At 42.7% G+C, this 12,009-nt stretch overlaps 1 protein-coding gene across 3 annotated transcripts in view; it reads left to right on the top strand.

The window, feature by feature from the left end:
- The window catches only part of SMOC1 (SPARC related modular calcium binding 1), a 447,006-nt gene extending 435,257 nt beyond the window's left edge, over positions 1 to 11,749 (top strand). For 2 of the 3 annotated variants that reach the window (XM_033950924.1, XM_033950922.1), the window contains exons 11-13: positions 1,975 to 2,222; positions 10,602 to 10,652; positions 10,809 to 11,749. In XM_033950924.1, the coding sequence (XP_033806815.1) occupies positions 1,975 to 2,222; positions 10,602 to 10,652; positions 10,809 to 10,825 (316 nt within the window). In that variant the 3' untranslated portion in view covers positions 10,826 to 11,749. The remainder of the gene's footprint in view (positions 1 to 1,974; positions 2,223 to 10,601; positions 10,653 to 10,808) is intronic. The other variant, XM_033950923.1, reaches the window with a different exon arrangement.
- Positions 11,750 to 12,009: the final 260 nt, after the last annotated feature.

Here is a 12,009-nt window from a genome sequence, read left to right on the forward strand (position 1 = left end):
TTTTGGGACTGCCTGAAGTATATGAGTAATACAAAGGGCAGCCTGGAGCATGGATAGGGTGATATGGCATTCAAGGTTAGACACACTCAGTTGTACCCCATGCTTTCAGCAGTATTCCACCATAGGAATTGTGGTAACAAAGACAATATTCAGTTCTCCTTGAACTGGATGCAAACTTCAGGAAAGAAGATCAAGAATACCATACAATTTTTATTTGTATACTGCTAATGCCTCTTCAAAGTTCATAAACAATGAAATATCTAATATTAGGTGCTTGGAAAAACATCCCTAACTGTCCAATAAGGCTTTCAATCTGACTAAAGCACTTGTAACATATAGAACTCCAGATGCAAAGAGTGCGTAAACATGAAGACTGAATGCTATTAAAGAAATAACCTATATCTACATTTGGAGGAAAAAAATGTTGAACAACTATAAGTTGAAAATGTCTTACATTTGTCTATATAGGAGGAAACAAAATACTTGTTACTTCAGAGAACTGACTGCATTTTTCATTATGATCCACAACAAGAAATCATAGACCGGGGCTTCCCAAGCCTAACTGTGGACAGCTGGTGGAGTTTTCAGGATACCCACAATGACAATGCATGATGTCAGTTTGTAGGTGGTAGATCTCTAATATATGCTTATTGATCTGATGCACATTCGTTGTAGCTATCTTGAAAATGTGACTGGCTCCAGGGTTTGGGAAGTCCTGACACAGAGGTTGGTGTAAAAGGGTCTTTACATTTCTGTGTCATCACAAAATGCAACTCTAAGGATCCTGTTTACTAAAATATGTAGAACTGGACAGATTTGTTCATAAGAAGAAAGGCATCTCACACATCAGAGCAGCAGATCTAGGAATCTTCTTGAAGTACAAATATCTTCTTATGGCATGTAGTAGGCCAAAGAGGAGGGAGGATCAGGCTCCTTTCCCAGGGTAGAGTCCCAAGGTCCCTGCAGAGTATAGGAACTCTAGGGAAGATGAATCCCATGAGTTCAAAGGCAGTATGTTGTGTCTTCTCTGGGAGGTTGGGTGGTGAAGTCTTAGACAGGGGGGTGTCATGAGGGGAGGAGGAAACCCCCAGGGAGGCCAGGAGACCTGAGGAGGCTGCCGGTCTGAACCAGAAAGCATGGAGTGTGCCTTCCTAGAGACCTCAGAAGAGGTCTAAGATATGGAAGAAACCTGAAGATTCCCAACTACTCCTTTAACTTAGGGTGATGACAGGTGGGTAGTGGGATAGACCCACGAGGAAAGAACATTTATGCCAGCAGATTTACGAGAAGAACCATCCTTGAAACAATTCAAAACAAAACTAAAAACATTTCTATATAAAGATGCTTTAATGCAACATACTTCATTTTTATTTTCCCTCCTTTTACAGAAGGGTCCCATCCAATTGTTCTTCTCCTTAATGTCTCTCTTTCCTATAAGCTATGTAGTTCTACCCCTATATCTTGATGTACCAGTATGTCTTATAGTCCATGTCCTCTAGATTTTACTTTTAATGTAGATTCATTTGTACTCCGCTTAGAAATCCGATAGGCGGAATATCAAATTATTAATAAAACTTGTAGTGAGGTCAATTACCCTAGGAGGAAGGGGGTGAATAAACCTCATAAGTTCTCTTTCTACAGTGGAACAAAGGATCTAGTAGAAGTAGGAAAAGAAGTAGAAAAATTTGCATATTATTATAGAAACTATAGAAACAAACTGAAGAAGCCTCCAAGTGAAGTGAGGGGGGTTCCTCTTTTCTGCCAAAGACAATTGTTTTAGTAAAAAGATTTTATTTTGTGGTAGTCCATCTAGAATCTGTTTCTTTTGCATCATTGTTGTTGCAGATTGGTAGAGCCTCTCTATGATTTGTTCTACTAATGCTTGTGCATTATCCCCTGAGCTGATAAATTTATAAAAAAAATTTTTTGCTAGATATAATTTTATTTTTGTGAGGTTTCTGTTTTATATTCCAGATTCTCAGAGCCAGATCCCAATCACACACTGGAGGAACGGGTCGTGCACTGGTACTTCAGCCAACTGGACAACAACAGCAGCAATGATATCAACAAGCGAGAGATGAAGCCTTTCAAACGCTATGTGAAGAAGAAAGCCAAGCCCAAGAAATGTGCCCGGCGCTTCACTGAGTACTGCGACCTGAACAAGGACAAGTCCATCTCTCTGCAGGAGCTGAAAGGGTGCTTGGGAGTCAGCAAGGAAACAGGTGGGTACTACCTCTTTTCCAAATCTCAGCACTGAGACCCCCCCCCCGGAATTGCAGGCAATTAAAAACTAACTAAAATACAGTCTTGATTATCCGACCTTAGCTAATCCGTCCATCTGGAATATTCAACAGACCCCCCTCCCCCTGGGTGATGTCATCGCATCGCCATTATTAAGCAAAAGGCTTCTCTTCCTGTTTTCTGGCTTCACACACTGCAAGGAAGCCGTTTCCAAGCTGAGACCATGCTTTTCCAGTATGTCCAGCAATTTTTGGACCTAGATCACTGCTTTTTCAGTGAGGGAACAATTTTTGATCTATAATATTTATTTTTGTTATTGATTAGTGTTATTAAATAATATTCTAAACACAGATACCCTATGTCCATTCTTTATGCATAAAGTATGTTTTCTGTGCATTTTTAAGGGGATACCATTCTTTTCTGTATTATCTGACTTTTCATTTATCTGACAAAGGTTCCTGGACAAAGTGCCAGGTTTTGAAAAGCTTCCAGCTAGGAGTAACGTCGGAATGGCATCTGCGCATGTGCAGATGCAGTGCAGTGATGTCACTTGCCTGTGACGTCATCGCGTCACACCAGCGCATGCGCAGATGACCCCCCCCCCCTGTTACGTGAACAGATTGAGTGGGCAGGGCTGGGGGGGCGAGGCTGGGGTGGAACGGGTTGTGACTTGGGTGGAACTGGGCGTGGCCAAGCGGAACTGGGCAGACCTGGGGGCGGGGCCGTGGGTGCAGATTTTAGTTTTGGGAAAATCTGGTAACCCTAGGTTAATTCTTTTCCTCTCCCTCCCTGCTCCAGTTTCTTGCCTTCTCGCTTCCCTCCCATCCCCCATGTATCCGGCACTGCTCTCGTACCTCTCTCACTTCCCTGTGGTCTTGTAAAGTTCATGTTAGTCACTGGTGCTGGGTTTTGAAAAGCTGTCTGGCCACCTGGATATGTCAGGTAAGGTCAGAGGCTGGGTATTTGACACCCTTAATCATCGGCGCCCTGTGCCAGAGCTTCATATGGTCCAATGGTTAAAGCCAGCCCTGATGAGAAGGTGGCACTACTGATCTAAGGATAGATATGATGCATGTGTAACCTGGTCTTTCACCAATTATCCTGGGCACCAGCTAAGCTCTTAAGGCAGGGTACTCTGACCAGGATCTACAAAACAAGAATCTATTTTCTCCAGTAGGCCAAAGGATAGCCTTTCCTGAACAGCCTTTTTATTTATTAAATATGCAGTCAGCAGTCTCTGTGGTTAATTTCAACTTGCATTACTCACATCGTCTCAATAAGCGCAGCTCATAAACAGGTAACTTTATATTTAAAGTTCCAAAAATATTCAAAAGATCAGTTTATCCCCAATCTCTTCCCTTCAAGATCACAGTTCAAAAAGGAAAAAACAATCTCACTCTAATTCAGTTCCAGTGCAGTCCACTACAGTGTCAGGAAACAGCATTTGATAATTGCTATCCCATTCCCTCACATTCCAGCGTATGATACTCATAATATGTCTGATCTTCAAGGACTCAAAGGAAATAGCCCAGAGTACTTGAACTTAAGAATTGCCCTACTGGGACAGACTGAAGGTCCATCAAGCCCAGTATCCTGTTTCCAACAGTGACCAACCCATGTCCCAAGTACCTAGCTAGATACCAAGAAGTAAACAGATTTTATGCCTCTTATCCTAGGAATAAACTTAGGAATAATCCTAGGATTTCCCCAAGCCATCCACTTATAATGGCCTATAGACTTCTCTTTTATCCAGGCCTTTTTAAACCATGCTAAGCTAACTGATTTCACCACATTCTCCAGCAATGAATTCCAGAGTTTAATTATACACTGTGTGAAGAAATATTTTCTCTGGTTTGTTTAAATCTACTACTTATTATCTTCATTGTATGCCCCCTAGTCCTAGTGTTTTTGGAAACAGTGAACAAGCGTTTCCATTTCCATTCCACTCAGTATTTTATAGGCCTCTATCATATCACCCCTGAGCCGTCTCTTCTCCAAGCTGAAGAGCCCTAGCCAATATAGCCTGTCCTTATAGGGAAGTCGTCTCGAACCTTTTATCATTTTTGTCGTCCTTCTCTGTACTTTTTTAAAATTCCGCTATACCTTTCTTGAGATACAGTAACCAGAACTGCACACAGTATTCAAGTTGTGGCTGTAACATAGAGCGATACATGGGCATTATAACATTTTCATCTTTGTTTTCCATTCCTTTCCTGATAATTCCTAATATTCTATTTGCTTTTTTAACCGTCACCACACATTGAGCTGAGGGTTTCATTGTATCCTCAAAAATGATGCCTAGATCCTTTTCCTGGGCAGTGACTCCTAACATAGCATCACGTAGCTATAGTTCGGATTCCACTTTCCCAGATGCATCACTTTGTATTTGCTCACATTAAACGTCATCTGCAATTTTGACACCCAGTCTTCCAATCTCACAGGATCTCCCTCTACACGCCTCCAAGGTTACTAAGGTCCTCCTAGGGAGTATCTCTAATCATACCCTCTCCAAAGTACATCACACAATGTGGTACCTGCCTGGGAGCCTTCTCCAGAGTAGCTCCCACACTCTAGAATGTGATCCCTGACAGCTTCGCATAACACAAGACTATCTCTACTTCAGGAAGTGGTGAAAGTTTGGCTCTTCACCCAGGCCTTTAATGGAAGAAGTAACCGTTCTACTCTACTCAGGATTTTGTAGACTTCAATCATATCTCCACTCAGCCATCTCTTTTCCACGATGACACCCAGATCCTTGTCTTGGGCACTAACCCAAGGTGGACCCTAGCATCTGGTATCTGTGGTTTGGGTTATTCTTCCCAATGTGCATCACTTTGCATTTGTCCACATTAAATTTCATCTGCTACTTGGATGCCCAGTCTTCCAATTTCCTAAGGCCACCTGCAATTTTTCACAATCCGCATGCGTTTTAACAAGTTTTAACAGTTTCGTGTCATCTGCAAATTTAATCACCTCATTCGTCATTACAATTTCCAGATCATTTATAATTAAGTTAAATAGCACCGGTCCCAGTACAGACCCCTGTGGCACTCCACTGTTTACTCTCCTCCAATGAGAAAAATGACCATTTAACCCTACCCTCTGTTTTCTATCCAATAACCAATTCCTAATCCACAACTGAACTTTGCCACCTATCCCATGTCTCTTTATTTCTAACCTTTGCTACTCTATCTCTTCTATCTATATACTCTTTCTTTGCTTATAACCTATGCTGTTTTATAGCACACTGTGTTAATGCAATGTAACATACTATCCCATACTTTGTATTGTAATCTGTAATTTGTATCTTTAAGCCCGTTACATTAACGGGTGCTAGAATAGAGTGTGTGTCTGCCTGTGTTTCTTTATCTCTCTCTCCTTGGCTGCTGTCTGTGTCCTTCTGTCTCCCCCCCCCCCCCCGAGCAAAGCTGTCTGCCCCCAGCACACACCTCCCACTCAAAGCAGCCCCCTTTCCCTCTCCCTATCTCTCCATGGCCCCTTCTGTCTCCCCCAGCACACCCCTCCCCCAAAGCAGCCCCTTTTCCCTCTCCCTATCTCTCCATGGCCCCTTCTGTCTCCCCCTAGCATACCCCTCCCCCAAAGCAGCCCCCTTTCCTTCTCCCTGTCTCTCCATGGGCCCTTCTGTCTTCCTCCCAGAGTAAAACTGTCTGTCCCCAGCACACCTCTCCCCCAAAGCAGCCCCCTTTCCCTCTCCCTATCTCTCCATGGCCCCTTTCCCTCTCCCTCTGGCCCCCTGAATTAATCCCCCTGCTTACCTGGCCTGCTCTTCTTCAAAGCAGGCCGCGATCGTGGTGGCCGGTCCCAGCAAACTTCGCAGGCCGATCCCCAACCCGGAAGCACGCTCCCCCCGACGCGATCCCGTGCGTCAGAGGGAACGTGCCACCGAGGCCGGAAAGCGGCCCGCCAAAGCCGGCCTCGATCGCAGGCTGGCCCGAAGATGAGGATCAGTGGCAGTGGCAGCGACAGCAGTGGTGAGCGAGGACGGGAGGTATGGTTCCAGCTTGGTGAGGTGAGGGCGGGAGGTATGGTTCCAGCTTGGTGAGGTGAGGGCAGGAGGTCTGCTGAGCTTCCTTCGGGTTGGTGAGGGCGGGAGGAGGGGCATGGCCAGAGTGATCATTGGCCGGGTTCTAAAATGGAACACGGCCACAGTAATCACGCTTTTTAAAAGCGCATGCGCCACTAACCTTTTATTATGGGAACATGTCAATCTATTTCTATTGGCAGTTCCTGAATTGAGCTCAAGAGGGCGCCCACAGTACATGATTATTCCAGAAATCTAAGCCATACACAAATGGTGATATTGATTATTTAAAACAGTGGTATTAACTATCATCTTTAAAATATCCACATGCTGTTTCTGGTCACCCTAGCTTTCTTTTCTATTCTTATTTCTAGGTCTCCTCCCTTTTTGAACAAATATATTTTACACTATTTTGCAGGGGGATGTATTTACCTTTCATTATGAACAAGTAATTTTTGAAGTGGGAGAGTTATATGAGGGGCTGCTATAAAGTTCTCAGCCCAACCAACAAAGTTGGGGCAGTCTCCATCAAGGGCTATACACTTAGTCCAGCGGTTTTCCACTTTTTTCATTCAATATTTTTCCAACGGAATGAAAAAAGTGGAAAATCACTAGACTAAGTGCATAGCTCTCAATAGAGACTGCTCCAGCTTTGTTGGTTAGGCTGAGAACTTTTCAGCAGCCCCTCATATAACTTTCCCACTTCACAAATTACTTGTTCATAATGAATGGTAAATACATCCCCTTGCAAAATAGTGTAAAATATATTTGTTCAAAAAGGGAGGAGACCTAGAAATAAGAATAGAAAAGAAAGCTAGGGTGACCAAAAGCAGCATGTGGATATTTTAAAGATGATAGGCAATACCACTGTTTTAAATAATCAATATCACCATTTGTGTATGGCTTAGATTTCTGGAATAATCATGTACTGTGTGCGCCCTCTTGAGCTCAATTCAGGAACTGCCAATAGAAATAGATTGACATGTTCCCATAAACTTGCAAAATGGGGCTGTCAAACATATTTGGTTGTTATTTGGCTAATAATCCTTCTTCGCCTATTTGTCATAAGAAACACAGGAGGGACTACAGAGAACATACAAGTATATTCACCACTTCTGCACTGGCTCACCTTATTCAGGAACTATTTCTTTTTCATTTCCTGCATGATATACAATTAAAAAAAATATGTTCCTTGCTTGATTTATCTGAAATGAATTCTAAAATGGAACTACAGTCAAAGTAGCAGGTAGATTAAAAAAAAAAAAAAAAAATAGCACAGAAGGCACAGAGCACTTAGTCAAGTTATTTTCCACATTTTCATTCCATTGCAAAAATATGGAACAAAAAAAGTAGAAAATCGCTGGAATTTCCATAGTTCCTACAATCATAGAAATAGTTGAATTATTCATATAACTGAATGGATAATCTAAATGCTTAATTTCAATTAATGAATTAGAAAGATAAATTCAATTAAAGTTAGTGGACCAGAATAAATTTTAGGTTCTAAAATTTCCACCTGTTGACTGGACAACTGATTGGACAAAATGTGAGCAGCTAATTCTGGGCAGAGCTGGAGTTCTGCCAGGGAATGATTATATTTTAACCAAATACAAGAGTAGCAGTGATATTCAACATATTCTGGTTCAAAGTATTTGGTTAGATCTGTTGGCAAAAAATGAAGTCCTAAGGTTAACTAGCTAGTTTTATCCAGTTAGCAATAGCTAATATATTCAGTAGCCTAACTATCCAGTTAAAATTGACTAAGAACATAAGAATTGCCACTTCTGGGTCAGACCAGTGGTCCATCATGCCCAGCAATCCGCTCATGTGGCAGCCCTCTGGTCAAAGACCAGCGCCCTAACTGAGACTAGCCTTATCAGCGTACGTCCGTGTTCAGCAAGAACTTGTCTAACTTTGCTTTGAATCCCTGGAGGGTGTTTTCCCACTATGACAGACTCCGGAAGAGCGTTCCAGTTTTCTACCACTCTCTGGGTGAAGAAGAACTTCCTTACGTTTGTACGGAATCTATCCCCTTTCAACTTTAGAGAGTTGATATCTTCCCTACAAGATTGACCTCATATTGAAGTAACTTAAGACCAATTGGATCAAACTTTGTCTAGAGATAACTGATACTTTTCAGTTGATGACTTGCTCTTCTGAGTCAATGGGGGAGGGTTAATATTCAGCCTTGTCATGTCTAGGTACTGGCATTGAATAGCTGGGTCAGCAGCAGTTTATGTATTTACCTCCTCTCCTTTTACAAACTGCAAAAGTGGTTATAGCGCCAGCTGTGAACTGAATGCTTTGCGCTACTCCTATCACTCATAGAGGTCACTTCTGTGGTTTTGTAAAAGGGGGGGTTATTTAAATTGTTTTCTATCCCATTCTTCCCAAAGAGCTCAGAACGGGTTACAGGTGAAACATACATAATATACAGTATACAGGTTACAATGTGCCATACAATTTTCAATACATACTAGGGACCTAATGACAATATATATACAGCAGGCCCTCAATATTCGCTGGGGTTAGGGGCAGAGCCGGCCTGCGAATATTGAAATATCGCAGATAACTTTCGGGGAAGGCTCTGACCCATCCCCGTGTCCCGGACCTTCCCCAGCCCTTATCTGGTGGTCTAGTGGTGACGCGGGGCAGGATCGATCGTCCTACGCTCCTGCCCTGTGCAGAGTCATCATCAAAATGGCTGCCACGAGGTCCCGTTGTAGTCTCGAGAGTACAACGGGAACTCGCAGCAGCCATTTTGATGATGGCTGTGAATGGGGCAGGTGCGTAGGATGATAGATCCTGCCCCGCGTCACCGCTAGACCACCAGGTAAGGTCTGGGGAAGGTCCAGGATGCAGCATTTCTAAAAAATAAAAATTGTGAATAACCGAATCGGCGGGTACTGAAACTGTGGATTCGGAGGGGCTGTAATATGCAGTTTTCAGGTTAGGTTTGCCTTAGTTACAATGGATGATTTTTTAATACAAGTTTTATCCTAACGCAACATGTACCGAGATCTAGTACGAATATACATTTCTTTGTAATACATTGGTCGTGGGCAGGGGAGTTTTTGTCTATGTTTATTAAAAGATTTGTTATACCGCCTAATCATACTTCTAGGCAGTTTACTTCCAATAAAAATGAAGAGGTATGTTTTAATTGCTTTCCTAAAGTTCAGGAGTCCTTCAGGGGATTTGATCTGTGGGGGCTGTTGATTCCAGTGGCTTGTATGAAATGGAAGTAGGAACATCGTTTGGCGGTTTACAGATGAAGGGCATGACCAGGGGGCGTTTTGATGCATATTTCATCATGGGAGTGGAGGGACTGCAGGTGTGACTGATATTCAATGCCATACCCGTATAGCTACTGTAATTGGGCAAAGTTAAGACCGCTATTTGTATAGTTCTATCTGCTTGGTTAGACACATGGGCACTGGCACTGACTATTGCCTTGCCCACATAACTCCTGGCTCCACCCACATTCCATCCTTGGACAGTGCTGCTGTACTCAGAGGGATATTCAGCAGCAGTGCCAGAATGTGCCACTGCGAATCCTATGACCTGTTCCTGCAGTTTAGCCAGGCAGGAACACGCTAGCTGGTTAGCGCTTTTATGCCTCCTCAAAAATCTTAAAAAATTAGTTTGTGTACAAGTACCACATGCAAATAGGAACATTACCACAAGACGCTTTAGTGCATCCTCTTATAAGCCTTTTTTTGGCACACTAAGCCCATATTAGGGCTCTGCACACCTTAGTAAAAAAACCCTCATAGCTACTGGTAGCAAGTTCCTCTCTGTCTAGCCATCCCAGTTTGCATCATAATCCAAACGCATGTTTATTCTAGATCAAATGCATCCCCAAAAGATTGATAGGAAGATTCAAGGTTTGAGAGGAAGATTCAAGGTGAAAATAGGTGGGGTGTTTGTTCTAAACTGTGGGACCTACTATATTGAAGATAGTTTTGGATGTTATCATAAATATATTCTGGATTCTTTTGTAGGAAACTGATGTGTATTTTGCCAGCACAACTAGCAGCAATATCCCCTTCTGAAATCAGAGTTGGGTATCTGTATTTTAGCCCCTCCCTAATCCCACCCCCAAGCATGCTCAAACCACGCCCCCTTGCCATACGGATTTATAGCAGATTTAGATGTCCATATCCTAGATATCTAAACAATGGTTTTCAGATGTTGACAACATGAACAGAACTTCTAAAATAAGGCCCAAAAGTGGTAGAAAAAGAGAGATGCAGTGTATGATACCAGTAGAAATGATTCTCCTGAGCCTTTTTATTTTTTTTTTTTTGCTTTGCAGGTAGCAATGCTGGAAGTTACCCAAGTAAAACACATGGAACAAACCCATTCGGTAAGCATTTGCTTTTTTTCCTGATTTTCTCGGTCTTCACGTGGGGTTTCTGCAATCAGAGTCTGCTGGCCATAAGCTTCTTTGTTTATCTTCTGCTGTCCTAATGGTATTTCACAGTTCTTAATTGTCCCCCTTGTCCCTCTGCTTTCCTCCCAGTAGGACGTCTTGTCTAAAACGAATAAAACCTTTGGTGGAAAAGCAGAACGTCAACAAAGATGGAAGAAAGGTCTCCAGCAATTTGTCCGGAAGCACTCTGTGCGACTTCGCCCATCATAGACCAAGACAACGCACCCAAAACGTTTGCACTTTTATGATGCTTTCATTTGTCCATTTTATTATTATTTTTTAAATGCCATTATGTAATACTTGGTGTGTAGGGGGAGGGGAATTTGGGAAGGGCAGGGAAGCAAACCTTTTGTAAGCAGCTACTGACTAGTTTGGTTTTGAGTTTAAAACAGCTCAAGAAGTGAAAGAAAGAGATTGTCTATATAGTGTATATAAATATATATGTAAATTGTACAGTTCTTTTGTACAGGCGGATGCATTCATGTGTCATTTGCTCCTTCCTGTTCAGCTTTTATAAGTGACTGGTGATGGTGTCCTTTGCAAACATTTTGAGACTATCAACTTAGGAATGTTCTCTGTAGTTTTGTTCTACACAATGCCTGCCATGATTCGACTGTTCACATAATTGTACAATTTGAAAATGTGAAAAAAAAAGCTTTGAAACACATATCTAGATAAAATGTAAGAGCCAATTTAGTCTGCGTGGCAGCATGTATTCCATATGGTCACACACATACCCTATATAAAGGAATGTTGTTGCCATTATTTGGTTTTTTGCAGGTACTAGTGACCTGGATTGGACACCGTGAAGATGGGCTTCTGAGCTATTCTTATGTTCTTATGTTTCATTCGGGGATATTCATAACTAGATAAAGTTCGACCTGTTTCTAAACTAGCATCATGGATCAATGTGCTAGGCCAGTGTTTTTCAACCTTTTTACACCTATGGACCGGCAGAAATAAAAGAATTATTCTGTGGTCCAGTATCGGTCCATGGGCCGGTGGTTGAAGAACACTGGGCTAAGTCGTGGGCCAGACCCCGCCCATCTCTATCCAATCTCCACCCCAGACCCTGCCCCCATAATAGTACTAATTGTATTGCACGTCCCGTGCCTCATCTGGAAGCCTTCCTCTGACGTTGCAACATCAGAGGGAAGGCTTCCGGTTCAGGCGCAGGATGCCCGTAGGAGCCACTGCCCGTGGCTTTATGCACTGAATCAATTAGGAAGAGGGAGCTGGCTCGAAGATAACGCCACATCGATCGCATCGTGGACCGGTGGTTGAAGAACAC

Source organism: Geotrypetes seraphini, chromosome 7 (genome assembly GCF_902459505.1).
Source record: "Geotrypetes seraphini chromosome 7, aGeoSer1.1, whole genome shotgun sequence".
NCBI classification, from domain to species: domain Eukaryota; kingdom Metazoa; phylum Chordata; class Amphibia; order Gymnophiona; family Dermophiidae; genus Geotrypetes; species Geotrypetes seraphini.